The sequence below is a fragment of the Sturnus vulgaris genome, chromosome 5 (assembly GCF_052056855.1).
Source record: "Sturnus vulgaris isolate bStuVul1 chromosome 5, bStuVul1.hap1, whole genome shotgun sequence".
In the NCBI taxonomy this organism is placed as follows: domain Eukaryota; kingdom Metazoa; phylum Chordata; class Aves; order Passeriformes; family Sturnidae; genus Sturnus; species Sturnus vulgaris.
Genome location: NC_142247.1, coordinates 48988710 through 49010648, shown reverse-complemented (window position 1 = coordinate 49010648; position 21939 = coordinate 48988710). Strand labels below are relative to the sequence as shown.

Below are 21939 nucleotides of genomic sequence, written 5' to 3'. Positions count from 1 at the left end.
TCCTTTGTGAATGAATTTTATAGATAGACAAAGAGGAAAATCAACATGATTAGGATCTAGATACCTCTTTCTGTGCTGATTTGAAGTTAGATAATTTTATACTGAGTTCTTAACAAAGTGGATTTTTCTGTAAATTAAGTGAAAGTTTATTCTTAAAAAGCAGGAGGGACGGTTAACCAAGCCACCACTATTATATAGGATATGCAGCTATATAATATTTAATTAGTCAGGCTGGTCTGTTCTGAATTGTTCCCTCAGAAAAGTTTGATTTGTTTCATCCAAGCAACCCAAAGCATGGAAGTTCTTCAGAACAATTATTTTTTAAAAAACTCCGCAACTTTATTCTGGTAACACAAATTTAGTCTGAGTACAAATTGCCTTTTGCTTCATTAGAGATCCACGGATGATTCTTCTAAGAAAATATATTGTATTTTCATCTACTGGGAATGCACTTGTGTTGATGATGATCCTGTAGCTGCAAGATGTGTCTGAGCTTGTGCGATCAGACACTGGCTGTTGTGAGACTCATGCAATAGTGGTTTAATCTGTCTCTGCTCCTCATTAAAAACAGATTTTATATGTTTTTAGTAGGGTTTAAAAAAAATCATGTGTAAGGGTTTGTTTTAAACCTGAATATGATGCTCTCCACAAAAGGGATAATTCAGTCATTATTTACTTATTTTCTGTGTTCTCTTTTTTTTTTCTGCATTGTCTTATTTTCTGTGGGTTCTGTAAACATGCCATATTTGTGTCTGTGTGTGTTCATTGTTTGATGAGTGGTATCAGTGCATATATACAGACACATGTTCCTGCTCTCAGGGCCATGTCCTGCAACTGATATGCTCATTTAGTTCAGCTTAATGAGTATTGCATCTTTATGCTATTTCAAGCATGGTGTGTTGTCCCTGTGGACGCCATTTTGAATTTGAGGAACAGTGTCCTTGCCAAGGACATTGGTTGGCTCTAACTGATGGAGAATTCAGCTGGCTAAATGTACTTTTACCTCTTGGTGCCACTGTGAACAGGACCTTTTCACTCTGTGCTTTTCCTCTCTTGCATTTAGCTTTCCAATTGCTACTGATGAGACCAATACCATACATTTCGTGCTGATCAATATGATTTAGCTATTATGGCATGAATTCACTGCAATTCTACAAGTTTAGTTTATTTTTTATGTTTTTTTCACTATATAAAGAAAGCAACCCTGAAATAAAATCTGGTTTTCATAGAAGCACTAATTTGTTTGATAAAACATTAAAAAATAATAATAATAAAAAGGATTGCAGTGAAATCCATGCCCTATTGCTGTGTATTTTCATTAAAAGGTTATTGACATTTTTCTCTCTCTATCTAAACTATGACATCATTGCTGGATGGAATGGTTTACATTAGCATAATTTGTTGAAGTTCTCCAGTAAAGTCTTATTTAGACTTCTTTTTTTTTTCCTAGTTAAACAGGTATACAGGCGTTACATCAAATCTTTAAGGCATTTTGCCAGATATTTGTTGCTTTCTCTGAAAATTTTGGGCTTTGGAATCCAGTCCTATCAATTAAAATAGAGATTGAAATATCCTTACAATGTTGGTGACAAAAGTCATCCATCTCTATCTTCTTTTATTACAAGGTTTAATGTGATTTCATGACTTGCTGGTTTTTGCCATCAAATACAGGAATAATCAATATTGTGCTTTCTGCCTCATAAATTAGGCAAAATGGAAGTGAGTCTCTGTTTAAATTAGACATACTGACATTTTAGCTCTCTAATAGAGCAGTTCCTTGGGATGTGGTGGTGTTTGGAGGAAGCTCATAGCAATTCTTTAAACAAGACTAGTGTACTTGATTGTATCTCCCTGCCTGCATTTTTTAGCGGCGTAGAACCTTATAATAATAACTTTTGTTTCCTTCAAAGCCTACTAATGTTGCTGTTTCCATTGACTTCAAACTTTGGATCAGGCCCTTCTTTATCCATATAATAGCACAAGTATTTTTCCTCTGGATGATTTTGTGACCTGAAATGTATCCCTGACTTACGTTTCCATGGTAAACAACAAGATTGAAATGTGATGATTTGTGTAATTTTAAGACCTTTCTTTTGCTCCTTTGAAATGTGCAAAATGTGTGTCTTTTAGTAAGTGTTTCATGAATCATCAGACCTTTCTAAATGTGCTTTTTATGAACTGTATATAAAAGAAAAACTGAAGATATATTTTCAGCTTATGCCATTTCCATTTCTGCTGTTTTACTAACCCATTATTTAGCTTCTCAGTAGATTTAATGAGGAATTATTTAAAGCATTCACAGAAACCATTTGAGAAATAACATAAGCACATTGTGATATAGAAAGTGTGAAAAGGGCTACAGAGCTGACAAGAAACCTCTTAATGTTCTGAGCCTGTAACTGGAGAAAAATGCATTTCACTAATTTTTTTAATGACAAGGTATTATTTCTTTTTTAAAAGCTATTCTTAATATGAGCTACAGGAAAAGGCAAGGCTGGGATATGGCTTTATTACTATAATTTTGAGTTAGCAGGCACATTACCACTGAAACATGTGGGCTGATGGGGGAACAGCTCTCTAATTTTGGAATAATTCAGGTCTAAAAAGAAAATACAGGTGAAGTCATGCAGAATGAGGAAATTAAGGGTAAAAGCACTCCATATAGTATAGCTGCTGTATAGACGAAAGAACTCAGTAGGACATGACCAAGACACCTGACGTGTTTTGGGAAGCCCCTGAATCAGTGATTTACTAAACCATGGCTGTCTGTGCTGTGTGCCAGGCAGTGCTTGGAGTGGTTAGTGATGCTCCATGAGTCTGTGGAAATCACCAAGATAGATAGCATTTCCCTAAACGCCATAAGAAAATAGCAGTTAAACTCCCTACTTACTCTTATTCTTGAGAAGCATTTAACAGCAAGCCCTCTGTTAAGTCTGCCTGACCTTGTCCTAGAGTGCTCAGAGGAAGAGGAGCAGAAGGAGGGCCTGTGTCAGGAGTATGTGATTGTAGAAATAGTGGGACATTCCCGAGCCTGCTTTGCAAGAAAAAGAATATGGATATGAGGAGATGACAAGAGATGAGGATTTTAGGTGCATCCTACTGCTGGCCTACTGCATCTTAGGGCAATATATAGATATTGGTAGTTAATGGGAGTTCAGCAGCAGGCTCACATCTCTTAAAATAGTTTTTAAGAAGACTAAGAAATAAGTAGGGGAAGAATTAAATATTGTTGCAATTTCTCTGATCAAAACTAATCTAGGCTATTAAGTTTCCTGAATAGCAAGCTTAAGATGTGAGTTACCTGTGTACTTGCACTCTCAACACAGGAATTTCATCATAGATTACCTTTACCATAAAGGAAGCTGAAAATGATACTTGGTTGACACATTTCTCTATCTCCAATCAATGATTCATTATTCAGTTTAATGGAACTGGGGTAAAATTCAGACAGTGGGAAATCGTAGATAATGTGGGTGCTGGAAAATGTGCAGGAACTAAGCAGCACCTGGTGAGCTTTATTTGACTGCCAGTGTGCAGCTGTGCCAGGATGGAGCCGGCCCTCATGGGGTGGTAGAATGGTCTGCACAAGGGCCAGTCCTCCTATACTGCTCCTTTTGCTCACAGGCCAGGACAAGCTGAGTCAATCCTGCTCTGAACAAGCTGGGGTTAGTTAGGCCAGCCAGGCTCCAGGAGGAACCTCAGAGGCTGCTCCACTGTAGCCCTCTCCTTCCAGGACAGCCTGCAGAAACATGGAGTTGTGTCCAGTTTTCAGCTGACAAATCCATCTGCTTGGGGCTGTGTGTAGGGCAGAGGTAGCTGTGTTATTTACAGACTCAAACTGACCCTGGAAGCAGGAGAAGGGAGAGACTCTCCTCATCTTTGACCTGTTCCATTGTTTATGGCTTTTTCCAAAGGTAAGTCACAGCTGTCCTCTCATCAGCTGTTCTTTGTGATAGTGATTAACTCTTAAAGCTCCTCTTGGCCTTCAGTAAGGTCGAAGTTTTCTTGGCATTCATTAGAAAAATGAAGATAAATGAGAAGTGAAATCAGCTGTCAAAAAATTGTGTAAACTTATGTCCTTGTCACCCCTGGATAGAAACAGTTTGGGGACTTTTCTCATCCTGCCAGATTGCAGCTTGAAAGCATTTCTGCAAATCTCAGCAAGGAGGACAAGCATCTTAGTAGCCTCTGCCCCATTCTTCTTGACATCTCCTATTTGTCTTTTGGTTTGGAAATTTTCCTTGTTTCTCACCTTTGAGCAGAGGGGATTGATTTATTGTCTTTGTACGTCTCGCTCTGTGATGTAAACATTTTTACATCTGCATAACTGGGAGGCTACTGATCTGTTCTTTGCCCAATACTTTCAACTCATGCTATTAACCCTTCATTCTTTCCCATTAAATTGACGTTTCGGAGATGAAAACAATTTATGACCATAATGGAGACAGCTTCTCTTTTCAAGTAAATTGTCAGTAACAGCTTCATAGACCTGTTATCAAATTCCTCAGACTTGGTGGAGCAAGTTCAATTGATATTGGGTAGTGTAACACAAAGTCAGATAGCCTGAAAACTTTTATCTAGGAAGGAAAGAAGCTTGAGTTGGCCTGAAGTGTTCAATGGGATACTAGGAAGGGTTTGTTTAAACAGACTGAAAAAGCCTCAATCTCACATTTGGTCACAAATATTTATTGACAAAGATTTTCATTTATCAAGAACAGCTTTTTCCCAATGTTTTCATATCAGAAATGCAAAATATGTAGCAGTTCTTGCTGATTGGCTCTCAATTTTACCCTTTCAGATAAAAGGGGGAAAAAATATTTCATTGATTAACTAAACTAAATGCAGCTAAAAGTCTGTTATGCTTATCTTGGGATTCTGAGTAGTCTTGGTGTTTGAGAGCACTGTGTAGAGATTAGGACTTTACTGAGAGTCAAAATATGCTGAAATGTTCATTGCAGTGTGCTGGGTCCTGAGCAGTGGGACTGGAAATGCTTGCATGTAGATTTTTCACTGAGGACATTGCTGATGTCAACAGAAGGCAAGCCCATCTCAGACACAAATAGCCCGGTAAAGCAGACCTGAGCTGGTTAGAGTCACCCAATTCACAGACTGGAGGGCAGAGCACATCTTGTGACACCGGAGAAATGTGTTGTTTTTGTAGCTGAGCCAAAGGGAAGCACAGGAAAACAATCTCTTTTTGGTGAGATTTGCTCTCAGCTGATAATTTATTAGCAGCACATTCAGTGCTCACATGAGCAGATGTAGTTTCTCTGAGCCTGGGGTTTTTTTAAGGCTCTTACATCAGGAGCTAATTAGCCCAGTTAGGACTAAGCATTAGGTTCCAAAGGAAAATCAGACATGGCTAATCTGTGAGAGAGGAAATCTCTGAGCCCTTTACATCATCATTGTGCAAGTGGCTAAAATGTCAGGAACTGAAAAATCGAAACGGGGCTGACAAATCAAACCTCAAATTTCCAATAGAGCCAGTGGTAGGTGTTGTTGGATAGTGTCACAAGACTCTGCAGGCACAAGTCCTGCTGAATTCAGTGAAAATTGGCATGTGAATTTCCGTGTACAATAGCTCATCTTTGCCGTCTGTGGTTGAAATGAGCACTAAAATTAATTTCTTTGTTATAGGTTCATGGGATTGTAAAAGGACTTGATACCAGCCAGCTCATCCCCTGCCCCAAAGTGATTTATTTCCTAACAGCATATGAAGATGATGGAGAAATAAGATAGTCTGTATTTAATAACTCTATTAATGATTTTTCTTGGTAGTAGTGTCAGAAGACACACCAGAAAGTGTAATCTGTGTCTGTTCCCCAAGTGCCTTCTATGTAAATGACTGACAGGCTCTGATATTTGAAAAGTACAGGTAACAGGCTTCTTTCAATGAGATTTTAAAATTTATTTTTACTTTTTTTTAAAAAGTAAAAGAGACCATGTCTTTCTTACCTTGTCTTTATGGCATGTGGCATTAGAATTAATAAAGACTTCTAACCTTCAGCAGAATATTTCAGAAAGAAACAAACATTTACTTAATACAGGCAGGAGTTCCTTAGTAGAAAGAAGTCATTTTATGATTGTCATGACATTAGAGAAGGGTGTTACAAATCCTTCAAAATTCTTAAAAGGATTAAATATAGAAGGAATAAAGTTAGCTCTTGCACAGCTACTTGGACATAAGTAGGTAAGAAGCTCCTTTGAATTTGAAATGTGTCTATGTAAGCCATATGCATTCTGCTTAGCTCTTTCCTAGCATAATCCTCAGAAACTTCACTCCTGGAGGATGTAGGAGGACGGTTTAGACATGTGGATAACTAGATCTGGTCCTGATGTGAGCCAGATTGAATGAGCTTTGCCGATGCCAGCTAGAACAGTGTTTCACACAAAGTCAAGGGAGTGTGCTTACAATGAGATAGTTATTTCCCAGCTTGCATAATCCTCCAAGAACCTGGCTCACTATTCAAGCATTCTGCCAAATGTAGCAGATCAAGATGCATCATAAAATATTTGCACCATGTTTGAGATATTAGAACAGGATCAAAAATCACGCATTTGTGTTGTTCTGGAAAAGCCTGTCAGAACAATTTCTTCTGTATTAGTGAAACCTGTCTGCTTCTTTTCATCACACAGCATTCTGTTCTGTATTTCTTTCCTCACTGACGACCTTGTATAACCTGTCAGGGATGACTTTACTTTGGAATTCTGCAAACTATGTTGTTTAGAATAAAGCATTATTTTTATTTTTTTTTGCTATTATTTTCTGTCTGCAGTTAGCCTGATCTGTTTATTCCTCAGACACCTCTTACTTTAGTTGAGCTTTGTGATGAAATGACAGACCCTTCTATTCATGACTCAGATATATTGCCAACTCTTGCACTCCTCTGCTAAAAGATGGACTGTGACAATGACAATCTTGGTAAATGAGAGTGGCAGAGTATTCTTTCTTATTCCATCTCTGCTTCCAGACACAATGGTGCCAGCATAAACTCTGCACATGTTTTTCTAATCCGTGTACTAGAAAATAGGTCCAAATCCTTCTCCTCTTTGCTGAAGCAGGAAGAAACCAGTGATTTGGGTACACTTGCTTCTTACCCACTGGAGGTCAGCACAGATCTTCACAAAAACTACAGAGAAACCCCGTGGGCTGGTATGGAAGGGAAATGTTATGATAGTGGATATGATGCTCGATGTGCTATGAAGGTGTGTTGCTCTGCAGTACCTGATGTCATCTCAACATTCTTGACAGCAAATTACTTACATGTTCTCCCATGGATTGAGAAAGAATAGAAGGGGGTTTTGAAACACATCTACATTGTAAAGAGAAATTACTGTTGGCATTGAGCTTTAAGTGGCAATCAGTTGGGAAAAAAATCAAATTCTTTCCAAGTATCTGGAGTAACCTTGTCTCATTTTTAAGGTTTAGGGGAAAATAACTCCATTCCATCAAATCGGTTGAGAATCAGGTTGAAGCCATCGGGAAGGATGATAGGACTGCAAATCCTACTGGAGAAAAAAGTAATCTCCAGTAGTTTTTCGTAAGGTTAGAATTTCACCCATACATTCTAATGTTAGAAAATACCATGATGACTCTGTTGTGTGACAATCTGAATCACACAGACAGTGGAATGAAAGGCCAGAATTCTGCAAGGAAAATGAGCAAATCTTGAGATCTGTAAATATCAGTAAACACTACTGACTTAGAAAGCAGGGTTGTCTTGTTGAATTGTTTTCATGAAGCCCCACAAGTATTATCCAGTCTAAAGCTGTCTTCGTATTTTGAATGTCACAGGAAAACATAGCAATGTAGGACTATTTGGCTTTACTGTTACTTAATAAATTAAGAACAATAATACAGCTTTGCAAGTGATTAATGTCGAAACTTCTTTGACAGGGAATTGATAAAATAATTGAGATAAAACAACGAAACTGACTGGATCACTTTCTCCCTTTTTCCTACAAAAACCCCAATCTCACAAGCATTGTTTAGAAATTGAACACTTTCTTGTGTGTTGTAATGAGATGACATAATTGTTTTTATATGGATATAAGTTCTTTGGATAAATTTTGAGTAGCTTTATTGACACCTTTCATATATTAGATGTAAGCAAAACAACTTCATGATGAGCAGAAGAATGAGAAATGCAAGATTTAAACCCAGATCCTGAATACAGCTCGTTACTGCTGTCTGTTTTAATAAAAATTTGTCAGTGCTAAGGAAAAACGAACAAAAATGTTTCCAGTGCTTCTTCTGAAAAGGAGAAAAAACAACAGCCCGTGTCACTGCTTTCAGAAAAAAGATGTTTCTGTCAGATAAGGCACCAAGAGCACATTCCTCACTAAATCTCTCCCTGAGATGTATAGCCTGTATACTGCCTTTACTAACCCCTTGCTCTGTAATCTCTCTGTATATATGTCTAATTTATCAGTTTCTTGTAGATTGTCAGCAGCCTGCTGCCTCCATACCGCCACACGGCTCACAACTAGCCAGGGGGCCAGATTGCCAGACTGTCAGGTAAACTCCACTAACTCTCCTCTCTTTGCACATAGCTGCATGCACGCCTCCCACCCCCTCCTTCTCCTCCTCAGATAAAAACTCTTCACTTTTTCTCTCACAGCAAACTTTTAACAGCTTGAGTAACAGTGGTAATTTCTGCAGTGACAGTACCAGCATGAGTCACAGCATTCATGCACTTGCTTCCCTGTAAAAATATGGAAAAAATGCAAAGCTGGATCTTGTAGATATAATTTGATATTTTTGTGCAGTTTCTATAGTTTATGCAGTTTCTATAGTTTAGTTTCATTTCTATGCGGTTTCATAGCTTACTATGCCAAAATAGTAATGAATTTATTTTGTTCCTATAAAGATTTACTGAAATGGGGGACTTTTAATTTTGGGGGTAGGCTTCCCTTTTGTAAGGTGGCATTTTAAAGGCATTTGTGAGATTTTAGCAGACACTTCTAAGTTCTCCCTGACTTGGAAACTCAGACCCACGGCAATCAGTTTTTAATCTTGTTTATAAAAGTAAATTCCTGGTGTCTTTGCTCATAGGTGGTGCAAAGGCCACATCGTGCTTCTGGGATGGCTGAGTTAATCAAGGCACAACCCCAAACCTAAGGCAAAGCAAAAGGACATCACAATAATTTTATCTGTTCATGCTACATTCTGTGCAAATATTCACTTATGTCTATGCTCTCATTTGAAATAGCTTACATTACTATTAGCCTTTGCCTGAACTCCAGTGACCAAGTTAATGCCATCCTTTTATTGCCTATAAAGTGGAAGTACTATTATCTTCTTTACTGCATAAGAGCAATATGAAAATTTTGCTGAGAAATTGGTGTAAACTCATTATAACTGGAAAATATAATTTACTGATTTGCAGTTTGGGGTTCTATAGCTCACTGAAAAAAAATTACAAGTTACATTTAAAATTCTTAATATGCCAGTAAAGTAATGCTGCTGTATTTTAAATGTTAGTGCAATTTGAGGTTAGCAATAGGTGCTTTGGAAACATGGAAGGTTAATGTCAACAAGTCTTATTTGAACCCTACTTAATGAAATTAAAGGCTATTCTGTTCCTTCCAGAGCTACTCTCCTAGTGGAGAATATGTTCAACTACCATCCCTCTCTAAATGCTAACCAACAATTGCTTCTGTAATTTTAAAGCATCTTCTCAGAATGGAAAACCTACCTGATTTGCCACTGGTGTACATTTTTCTGCAGACATTATCTTCTTCTGATAATTTGAAGCATGGTTAATATTTAAAAAACTTCAAGTCAGTCATCCTACAAACAAGACACACACACTTAGATGGAAAATTGACTTTCAGGTGGCTAATGTTTTTTACCACTAGATTTGTACTTGTCTGATGAAGTCAAAAGAGCACTGGTTTTGATATATTCACACTGCTGCCTTGCTTGCCTCACTTGCCTTAGCCACACTACCTGCCCAGCTCTGTAAAGCAGTGAAGCATAATAATAGATTTAATGCAAGTCAGCATGGTGACATAAGTTCTTGAGTTGTATGAATAAAGTAGTTGGAATCTGGAGTAAAGTTTGAGGGCATTTAAGGATGAGTTAGACTTACTGAGGTTTGGATTTTCTAGATGCAGCAGAGAAGGAAGCCAGGAGCTTGTCCCTCCCTTCCTTGTGCTCTGATGGTCCCTATTGGGATGGCACATGTGATTTATGATATGATATATTTATGATACCCTACATATAATCATATACATATAATCATATGTGGCATCACAGGGTGATGCCAAATGGGGCACATGAAAGCTCTGCCCAGCCCTGAAGTCACCCATTTTAAGAGCTGTGCTTGTTTTTTGTTTTCAATACAATTCCTGCAGTAATGTTCTCTCTCAGTGGCATTTCACTGAGGACTAAACAAGAGCTGGTTAAGGCTTGTGCTTCACACAGAAGTTTTCCACATCCTGCAATGTGCCATTGTGTTCAAACCAGTTAATACGCCTGACCAAAGCCACAAGTAGATTCACAGAGCGCTTTCCCTCATTCATTATCTATACTATGGTTTTTCAGTGGGACTTGTATAACTCTGGCATTTTTAGTAATTGTGATTCCAGTGCATAGGCTTTGGTAAATCTCACTAGATAAGCAGTGCAGTTTCAAGCCAAATGAGACTCCAGAGCAGATCTAGTCAGTTTATTTTAGCTCTGCATTGGTCTTTTTGCTTGAATCTGCATGTTTTAACTGAAACTTGATTGGAGGACCTTAACAGATTTTTTTAAAAGTAAACTCATGCAACAGTGCACAAAAGTCTCACTTGCCTTCTACCCATCACCTCAGTTTCTAGGTCTAGGGATAAGCAACTAAATCCAGGCCTGCCCTGAAAACTACTGGATCCTGTTCCCCATTCACAGCACCTGTAGCTACCTGTCTGATGAAGTATATTGGACAAAATATTGCCATTATCCAATATTAAAAAGTATGTCTATGTTTGGATTTATTCAGGTTTCTGTTGAATGCAGTGAAAGCCTCATTTTCATTATCAGAGGGCAAAACTCTAGGCCCAAATTATCTATTAGCAAAAAAATCCAAACCACAACACCTCAGTACCTAAAATTAAATTAATATTGTATTTTAATATGAAATAATATTTATATAAAGTAGGAAATAATTTTTTAAAAGGTAAAATATGCAACTTAACATATGCAAAATTTTTGCATTCTGAAAATATGATTGGTCTGTTTATATTTTCCTTTGCTGATTTGTTACAGTTACAATCAATGCCAGACAATGTTGCATGTGAATGACATCTCTAAGCCAGAACAGAGTACTTACAAACACTGAAGGGCTTTGCACACCATTCTCCAGTTAATTTTAGAAATTCACGATTAGCATTTGGAGTGTCAGGGAAGAAAATAACAGAGCTGCATAAAGCCAGACAGTACTGCTAACACAAAAGAATTGCACAAAAAAAGATTTTATTCATCAATTGAATTAATACATCCCCAAATGATACTGGTATTTAAAGAGATGGTCATAAAAAGTCTGTAAAAACAAATGTTTTAAAAACGACACCTATCCCATTGGGTGAATGTAACAATGTTCCTTATTCTGTGTTCATAATTAAAAACTCAGGTTCTTCCATGCCTCTCTCTTGCTTTTTGTTATTAATCTGCCCTGCCATCCTCTGCTTTCTGTGGCTGCCAGTGTGTCTGTTGGCTCAGCTCCAGGACCTGCTGCCACCAGCACCTCTACTGCCATAAAAAGCACATTGAATGCCATGTGTCACTCGCTGATTCTGATGTATTTTTAGTTAATGTACTGCTACAGTAATCTGCATTAATGAACTGGATGAATTGTGTTTCTGAAGAGAGGAAGGTATAACAACAGTTTAAAAAAAGATTTAAATCTATTGGAGCTGCAGGTAATGTGGTTATATATGTTGCTATAAAGGTGCCTGACAGCCTTGAATTTTTTTTCTTCCTAATGCCCCTAATATTTATTACTGGTTGAAAAGGAAATAGCGAGACAAATTTTCTATTTCTTCTGTGCACAAAATGTGCTTGCATTTCAAAGTAACAAGCAATGCAGAATTACCAGGAAAAAAAAATTAATATAACTCTAAGCACAGTGCTTAGAATTGCTAATCTGAGCATGGCCTGTGATAGTCTGTAGTAGTTTTTACAGTCATGGCCGGCTTTGTACTGAAGGTCATGCTGTAAATTTATTATGGTTGCTTATATTTGGGTAGAGGAGAATCTCATGTGTCTCAGAGGTTCTTTCAGGCCATTGATATTGTACATAACTAGTTGTAACTATAGCCATGTCCTCACCAGTCCTCTCCCTCGGAGCATGAGCATCTTTTATTGCTTATTTTTAAAGTTAGGAAGGAAGCCCCAAAAGACAAACACATCTCTGCTAACGAGCAAGCAACATGGGCATTGAGTTGCTGTTCCTCTCTGGCAATTATAGAAGTCCTGTTTAAAAAGAAACGAGGCAGCAAGGGAGAAGATAAGCCAGTCTTTGTAGGGTTGTGTAATCACCTCCTTGTTTGTCTTCCCCAAATGTAATGTTAAGATTCTAATTCAGTTTTCTATCTCTGAAGGAATTAAGACTAGTGCTTCTCCTAAAGCTGTCTTGAAAACTTAGGAGGTGCTGAAGCCAGAAGCTGGCTCTTGATGAGTGGATAAGTTTTGAGAATAAATAGAGACTTTTTGGGTCAATCTGCAGTCAGTCCTGACATAGTCATTAGTGTGGAGCAAGGTAAAGATCTCAATAAGATCTCTCTGTGGATGCCATATCTGCATGTGGCAGAATATGACAGAAGGAAAGGATGGATATAGCCATAGATAGAATTACTTTTTCTGAGGGGTCACAGTCCATAACACTACACATTTTGAGACTGAGCTATTGGACAGCTGAATATAAAACAAAGCTTGTGGGATCCTGAGCTTCTATAACCCCCTCTGGCCATCCATTTTGCAATCAGGAAACTCATCTTCAGGAGTGTTAATGGGAAACAGAATCTAACTTATTGTAGTTCTGTGATCTTCAAATAAGCCCAGAGGTGCAAGGACTGTGGCTCCTGCTGAATTAGAATACCTGTGTATTTGTGGTCAAAGCCTCCCAGATATCTCTGATTTGAAAACGTGGACATGGCCATCAAGTTACTTAATGGTGGTGGTGCACACGTCTTTCTTTCTTCAGTCAAACACAATGTCATCTCTTTGTTTCCCTGAATAAATGCTGCATGTGGAAACTAAAGACATTTTCAGTACCACTGGCATTTCCAGTAGCAGTTTTCCAAACACCTCTGGCATTTCAAATTGATTCATTTCCAGCAATAGCCTAATTGTATTCCTTCAGCCAGCACTCCTATAGTCTGTGCTGCAGAAATAATATGTGAAAGCACAGTTTCTAAAGAAGGAAAACAGAAAAGGTAAATTCTCTTGAAGACAGAGACATAAATGGTGGTGCTTTATCATAACGTCACACTGTTGAGCTTGGAACCACTTCAACATTGTAGAACATTTGAAGCATTAAGAAAAAAACCTCTTCCCATACACATTAAAGAACTGGGGTTTGTGGTATTTTTTTCCTTTTTTTTTTTCTTTTTCTTTATAAACAACATTTTCCTGCATTTTGTTTTGGTATCTTGTTTTTCTACAGCTCTGCACCAAAAAGTGGGGTGTTTGTGTTAGCTGCCCCTTTTCTTTGCTGCTACTCCAGCCCCTGTAAGCTGGTTCAGACCTCTCTACACTATGTGCCAGTGAATGCAATAAATGCACTCTAGAGTCTTAACAGGTGAAGCCGTTATCAGACAAATTGTATATGAAAAACAGTCAAATGACAGAAGTATATGATAGAATGAAAAGGATTCAAACAGCACAAAACCCCAAAGAAGACAAAACATAAGAAATCCCCCCACCTTGGGAATGTAAATCACAAAATATATAATGGTTAAGGGGCATGATGACGAAGGCTACACTGTATTTGTACAAGTGAACTAGTAAATAGGTCAGATTCAGTAAGATACCACATTTTCACAAAGCTATGAAAACTGATTTCCAGCCTGGCACTGTCCTTCATTTCAAACAGCTGCATATAGAAAATCTTTAATACATAAAGATGGCACCTGCATCTTGTCTTCAACTTTGGTCCCCCATTTCACAGATGCATTTTTTCTCCATGCAGTCTTGGTCACGCCAGCATGCAAGCAGCAATTGTGTACAAGAACTGTGAAGTGGGATATCTGGGCCACCTCACAAATGCATCTAGGTGTCACTGACTTGCTGTGCACTGAGAGGTTTTTTTATGTGTACTGTGTGTCTGAGGATATGAATTTAGAGATGAGACTGCAACCCCTTTTAAAGTTCATTTCCAGCCCTGTGCTATTTACATGCTTGTAAAAAGTTTGCCTTGTATTTTAAGCACTTTTTCTCTTTTCTTTTTAATTTCCAGTCCTAATGCTCTTCCAGAAGAGCAGCCACATTCCAGCTCTCAGTGTGCTCCTCTCAACTGTCTCTCTAAGCCTCCTCCTTACCCCTAATCTTCATATGCAACGTAAGAGAAAATGCAAACAGAGTGGAGCTCATGCAACAAAGGTTGGGGTTGTTCCCAGCAAGCGGGTAGACAGTCCTGCCTTGTTGCTGCATTGGCAAGTCTGGATTCATATCCCCTGCTCTGGCAACTGAGGGAAGGTTGAGAAGAAGAACACAAAGCACAGAGCCCAACCTATCAAGAAGACTTTTTATGGTTCCTCTGATTGTACTCAAACTGTGCTATCACAACTGAAGTGTAGTGAAATTTAACATCTCAACAAAAATGTTCCTCCCACCTGCTTGGCTTTACCTCTGAAATGATGAGAGACTTAAACCAATGTTAATAGAAATATATTACAAAAATCGTACCCTCACATTTTCTAAGTTCAGCCGTAGGAATCAGTTCAAATTTCCTTTTGTCTTCAAGGGTGTGATATTTATTTCTTACTTTATTTGCACCAGAATTTTATGTTTATAAAATACAGGCTTTGTTTTTTTGTGTGTGAGAGTTGTATTTAACTAATTTTATTTTTTAAATCCAAGCAGAAATAGCTTCAGTGAAGAATGACTGTGTTAGTATTAAAAAGAGGATTGTGGCATTGGCCAGCATATGACCAATTTTTATTGCACAAAAATGTTGGAAATGGGTTGAATTGGAATGTTAACAATGACTGTATGTTTTGCTGCTGCACTGATACTGTTTATGCACTTGTGTTTTTTAATTCCTATTACACTAGCTTCTGATTTTGTTCTAGCTCTTCACTGAAAGGTAATTATTAAGTCTAAGAAGGAGATGAAAACTGACTTGTTTTCAGTTGTTTGCTTGCATTGTAATTATACTTCTTGCATCATGAATTGGTGCTGTTTTTTGGGATTACTTTCTATTTGGTATCTGAGAAAGAAAATCTAAAATAAGTAAAATGCTGTGTGCTAATTAAAAATATTCTTTCTTCCTGCTCTCATATTCAGGATCCTAGCTCGAGGCCTTACCAGGAAAGGCTAGTTTGAGTGGGGAAGTTGTGTATATTTCATATGAAGTATTCTGTGGTGAAAGAACTTGTACAGGTAGGGTTGATGGTGTGGATCAAAGTCAGCAGGACTTTACTGTAGTGCATTTTTTCCTTGCCAAAAATCAACAGAGACAGAACCTTAGCTCATGTCAGTTTATGACAAATACTCAGGTGATCAACACTACGCAGACTCTTAACGCAACAGTGCACAGTGTTCCTAGTTAAAGATTCTTTCCTGTAAAAGCTGAGTAAGCCTGTTGTTTTCTTTAAAGCAGTGAGTTTCAGAAGAAAATCAAGGATAGAGGAATTTATTTTGCACAGCACCTGGCAGCAAGGCAAGTGGCTAAGCTGAGGGTTGTGGTTTAACATCTGTGGGTTTTCCATCTGGTTGTCAGCCAGAGTAACAAGTCTGCAGTGCTGCCTACTTGTTGGTAACTAGCAGGCTCCTTGTTTTGTTAGGTGGCCTTAATTTATTTGTAGAAGAGAGACTTAGATATTTCCGCATGTCTTTATTCCTTCTCTGCAGCACATGTGTGACCAACAAGTGGGAAACACAGTACAGCCTACGGTATGGGGCAGCTGGGGGAAAAAAAATTGCTGCAGGTGTGGCTGGAACAATTCTTTAAAATTCTGCCTGAATCTGAGAAAATGAAGTCATTTTTTTAGTAACAGTGCTTACCAAATGTTACAATACAGAAAACATCAGCAGAGGAAAGAATCCGTGACCACTCAGTGTGCCTAACAAATCATTATTACCATAGTACCAAGAACAAGGGTGCTGTAAATAGAAATATTTTATGTCATCAACAATGTCTGTCGTGTAACCTTGGCAAAGCAGCTGAGCTATTGTAACAAAACACTCAGAGATAGAGAAAATAGGAACAAACTGATACCTAGTCCTGATCAGATCAAACAGATAACACTCAGCAGTGTTTTGACTTTGGTTTCCATGGGGTTCATGTGATTCTTCTCATATACCTTTACATCACTATTCACTATCTTAATTAAACTGCCTGTAGTCTTGTCATGGAAAGGTCAAGTGAAACCTTCTTCAGCTCCATCATGATGTCTGACACTGAGTTTAGCTGCTGTTTTGATTTAAAAAAAAAACCAAAACCACAGTATTTTGTCTGAAGCAAATTCAGCTTTCAAAATGCATCTCCAGATTCCTGACCTTGTCCGGCTGGTGTGTGAGTATCTGCATCCAACAAAGACAGCTACTGTATATTGTTAATAAGAGAAGGAATTTACATAGCACTTTGAATACAGTTACCACTGACTGCACTTGGAATAGTTTTTCCTATTTTCATATCCAAATCAATGGCATTTTCCTAAGCTTTAGTTAAGCAGTAGTTCAGTGAAATACATTTTCTTTCTGTATAGATACAAATTTATTGGGGGAAAAAACGGTATCAAGACAGTTTAGAAACATATGCATGTTCACATGGATCAAGAGTTATGAAAGAACATTCAGTGGTATAGAAGTTGTGGCCCTGTTTTATAGAAATAAATTTTTTATTCTCCTAAGTTTAAAATTTTTAATTCCTAAGTTTTCAATTTACATTTTTTTATATGTAAAATGTAATTGTTGGAAATGTGAGAGAACTAGAAACAAACCAACCTTGATGTACAAATGGTTGTAGTTATTGCATTGTAAGTTATAAAACTCTGTAGGTCCCTGGGACAACTTTTGTCAGTTAACCAGAATAAAATAAAATACATACCTTGAACTTAAGATGAAAACCTCTTCTTTGTCATATATTGATTGATAGCATAAAACTGTGATATATTTTGTAGGAAATATTTACATACAGACAAAACCAGAAACAAAAGCCTGGGTTTTTGTAAGGGTTGCAAAATACTACATTTTGCCCATTTAAAATTAGTTTATGTTATGTTGATGTCTATTCTGATTTTTAAGGATTAAGAAAAAAGGATACATATATTTGTAATGGTTGAGTATACTTAGAAACAATACTATGAGTTCTACTCAGTAAGGAAGCAATTCAGATCCTGCTCTGACTTTTGTGTCTGAAACACAGCTTTTGTTCTCTGTGATGGCCTTGAAATTTCTTTGGATTTGAAATAGCCTACTCAAAATAGGACCATTTAGGTCAAAACAGGGGCATTTTAGTTTGGGTTTTATTTTCTGATGTAGTGAAAAATTATTCCATGTTCAGTGAAATGATCTGCCTGTGGAAATACAATTTGTAGGTAATGTGTGAGGAAAATAAGAAAAAGAAAGAAATAGAAAAAATACAAAGGGAGAAAAAGATGAAAAATAAATTGTAAAATGTAATAGTATGGAAAAATATATTTTCTATCAGTCAGAACTTATATGGAGGTTTTACAGAAAGAGGACATAACTGTTTTTCATGCTAATTGTATAGAATTTTCTGTCTTCTAAATGGAGGCAATAGTGATATTCTTTGTGATTGATCTGATTGACAGGTTGGCATTTCTGTGCTTTCTCTACCCACATTTTTCACATTTAAATTAATGTAGTTATAGCTATACAGAAGAGTTTGTAGAATGAAACTGTAATTAATGCTGTGAGTTTTAATGCTAAGTGGATTTTCAGTTTGCTTTTTATTTTAAAATCAATGCTGAAGTTGTTTAAGCCATTTACCATATTAATGTGTGTACATAAAAGAGATTATGTTATGAAATATAACCTCACTTATGAAATATGACCTCACCTCTGAAGGCTGCTCACCATAATTATGTTGGAAATACTTAAGTAAGCTGTTGCTCAAATCAGACCCCGTCCTTATCCCACTGGTAATGACACTCAGAGTCCGGGCCCTAATTTTGGTACCAACCTTATCCTTCATCCTGCAATGCCAAAGTCAGTAGCTGTGCTGCCAGCTCCACTTATAGCTGGATTGATCATCATCATCATAAGGTATAGATTACATTAGCATTTCTGAAGTCTGTTCCTTTCTTTGGCAGAAGATGCATATCCACTGAGGTTATAGTAAATTTCTTTCTTTAGTTCCTCAGAAATCTTCATTTGAGAATGGCAGGGACTGATGTTTCACTTTTGAAGTATGATAATTGCTATAGTTACCTCTTTAAAAATTCCAGTCATCATTTTCTCTTCAGTTTTCCTTTGCTGTGTGCGCAGTGGGTCTGAAAGGGATAGGTACTATTCAGATGGTTTTTAACCATTAAGGGGCTTTTTTTGTGCGTGTGTGTAATTAAGCATCCTGTGGAAAAGCAATTGCCTTTAGCCCTCAGGCACAAATACATCAAAATATGCAATGGAAAATGTGTGCATGACATTGTTAACATCGTGTAGCTTCTCCATATCCATAACTAAGCTAGAAAATTCTTATTTCTCGTGGGATATGCATATTCCTCTTGCTAGAAGGGCAAGAGAACTATCACAGAGAGTCTGTATCTTTCATTTGGAGGTGCACAGCTTAAATCCTTATTGGTTTTTAATCTGTTTCCTGTGGAGTTCTTGAAAATCCCCTTTGTGAAATGTAATGGCAACCAAGTGACAAACTGACAAAAGGTAAAGGAGAAATCCAATATTTCATTACTGGAGGTAATGTGTGGGCAGACTCTGGGTGACAGAGCCTTGTATTTCAAAAATGTCTTTCTACAAAGCTTTCTATTTGTTTTGATTATCATAATCTACTGTAAAAGAATGGATAAGACTGTATGTTTTTTCTCTAGTGTTAGTAATCTAAGTTTTTATTAAATATGTTGTTACTTGATATAAAAAATATTTTGGAAAATCAGTAAACAGAAGCATTTGATAAAAGTTTCAAGTAGACTGGCTTGCTAGCTAGTTGGTATTTTAACAGCTATGAACAAGAAATAAGAGTAATCTAGCTTATTTTATTATTATTTCTCCTGTTCACAGATATGGCTATGTGTGCTATGCCAGTGGTTAAATTAAGTCCATTTTATTACTTATTGCCCTGTTGATTTTTAGCCCTGTGGTTTGACTGTTAAAGGGTTAATTAACTCGATCCTTCGTAAACAATTAAAAAAGAAAACGGATGTTTTGTGACATTTGTAATCTATTGACTGTTTCCATTTGCATGATGTTCTGTATTTAATGAACCATACAGATTGCTGTGTTCCTTTCAAAAGAGTTTTAGCATTGGTGGAGTTTGTGACAAACACAAATTTGTATACTGTATGTTTACTGCTGTAATAACTCAGCTACTCCTATGTTGAATTGACATTATGTTGTCCTGCCTTCTTGGGGTTAAATGATGAAGTGTTTCTAGGTGGTGAAGAATATAAAAGTATATATGTTCATTTGCTAAAGACTGAGTATTGGAAACTCTTCTTGTTGCTACTTTATGCTAAAAGCAAAAAAGTTAAATAATTCTTGTTTCCAAAAATGCATAATTTATTTTTAAAATTGAAGTAATTCTCATGTTAACTTTTCCTTGTCCTTGTAGACAATCCTAGATTAATACCTTGTGAGGGATTCATAAAGTCTGTGCTTGTACATGTGTAATATGATCATGCAGTCAAATGGTTGGGAAAAACACTCTAGTACTGAAGAAAATAATTAAAAGAAGCCCATATACTGATTCTTACATATTTATGTTCCAATTAAAATTACAGTGTAATGCATAACTGTTCCAGTGAATAAACTGGCCATTTTTGTTCATTTAACACAATTATGTCTGGTCTATGTCTATTTACAGGAGTTTGCAGTGCTTCAACTTGGCTTAGACTTCTACGATTATTTAGTTCTTAGAGATCAATGATTGTAAGTTTAAAAGGTATCAAAGAGAAGGGAAATTAAGAAGGGAAATTTTCCCTTCATTATTAATTTCCCTTCATTTCCCTTCATTCTCTTCATTTTCCCTTCACTAAGAAGGGAAATCAACATTAAAGAATAAGGAATCAGAATTAATGCCAAGATGCTTCCTCTGTTTTCTGACTTTGAGGCAGATACTAAAATACATTTTCCCCATATAGTTTCCAGCAGATTTGAGTGATCTCTGAAATGCTGCAACACCTGCGTAAACTTTCAGCACAAGAATGCTCTGTAAGATGCAAATCTCCATCCTCGGGGGATGTGGAAACAAAAGAGCTGAAGCCAACATAAATTTGGCTTGGGAATGCTGTTCCGTGCCTGTTTTTTTACAGTAAGAAACATCCTTTTCCCTTGCAGAAGAGCCATGCTCTGAAAGCAAAGAAGTGAAAATCACCCTGCGCTGATCCAGGAGCTTGGCCCTGGCAGGAAGGTGGCTGCTGCAGTTCCTCCAGTGAACCTTGCTGTTCACTGGGTCCCTGAGGAGTAGAAAATGTCCAGCTTTTAGAAGTGGGTCAGGAAGATTGTGGAGGAATGATTGTGTCTCCAGGCCTGCTGTAATGCTTGATTCAATGGGAACTATTGGACAGCTGCGTTGGTTTTTGGCTGGCTGGGGAGGTGCTTCGGATAGTAGCACAAATTGTGCATAGTGACAGAAATAGACTCTGGGAGCTGTTATTTGTCTAGGTTCTTCCCACTTGTCTCTTTTCTTCCTTTTTCTCACCTATGAGGGGTTGTTCTCCATTATCTTTGCTCGTTGCTGAAATGCCTTGGGCAACAGTGTTCCACCATCATTTAGCCGAAGTTTGACTGCTACAGTTTTTTCCACTGGGTATTTCTCCTTTTCAATTTTTGAATTAAGAGTTTATGTGAGCTGATAAAAGAAGGGAAAAGCAGACTTATTTTCTTCAGCATGTTTTGAAAGCAATTTTACAGAGGACTACCCCTTGTGGGAATGTTCTGATTTGAAAGATAGTTTAAGAAACTTCTAACCCATATTGCTCCTTCCTCTTCTTCTGTGTCATCCCTTCAGCTGGTCCTGTGCAGGGTTCTGAGAGGCAATGGTATGAATAAGGTTCACTGGAGGGAAAAACCAACCGTCTGAAAAAATGTAACTTTTGTTTCCAAAGAAAATGTCTGTGTTATTTCTATCTTGGGAAGAACCATTACTCCATATTCTGGAACAAGAGGTAACTTCTTACCATTGAACTGTTGCTTTTCTGCTATATATACACACCAGATTTTAATGGAAGAGATTCTAAAGCTGAAGTTTACCGTGACGGTCACAGCAAGTCTTGGTTTCTGGATACCTGCCTTAATAAATCCTGCACATCTGCATAAAGAAATGCAGAGCACTTCCAGTTGTACCTAAAGGCAGCAGGAACTGTGGTTTGACTCTCTTAACACTATAGAGCACTGACAGGGCACTCGCAAGTGAGGTATGCAGGAAAAAAGATACCACATAATTCTGGACAATGTTGAAACCTAGGTTTCATTTGACCAATAATAAGAACATAGATACTAATTATGAAGAGACCCTGACAGCCACATCTTCTATCAGCCTATGAATGACAAACATAGAAGGTTTTATATATATAACAAGATAGAGGGGAAAGATGGGGC

At 37.4% G+C, this 21939-nt stretch overlaps 1 protein-coding gene across 7 annotated transcripts in view; it reads left to right on the top strand.

Moving 5' to 3' along the window:
- The window catches only part of BICD1 (BICD cargo adaptor 1), a 173362-nt gene extending 153186 nt beyond the window's left edge, over positions 1–20176 (top strand). Inside the window, exons 8-9 of one of the 7 annotated variants that reach the window (XM_088165692.1) lie at positions 8433–8518; positions 14438–14658. In XM_088165692.1, the coding sequence (XP_088021818.1) occupies positions 8433–8518; positions 14438–14525 (174 nt within the window). In that variant the 3' untranslated portion in view covers positions 14526–14658. Of the gene's footprint in view, positions 1–8432; positions 8519–14437 lie in introns of all 7 variants that reach the window. The other 6 variants (XM_014881589.2, XM_088165691.1, XM_088165693.1 and 3 more) reach the window with 6 other exon arrangements.
- The last annotated feature ends 1763 nt before the right edge of the window (positions 20177–21939 follow it).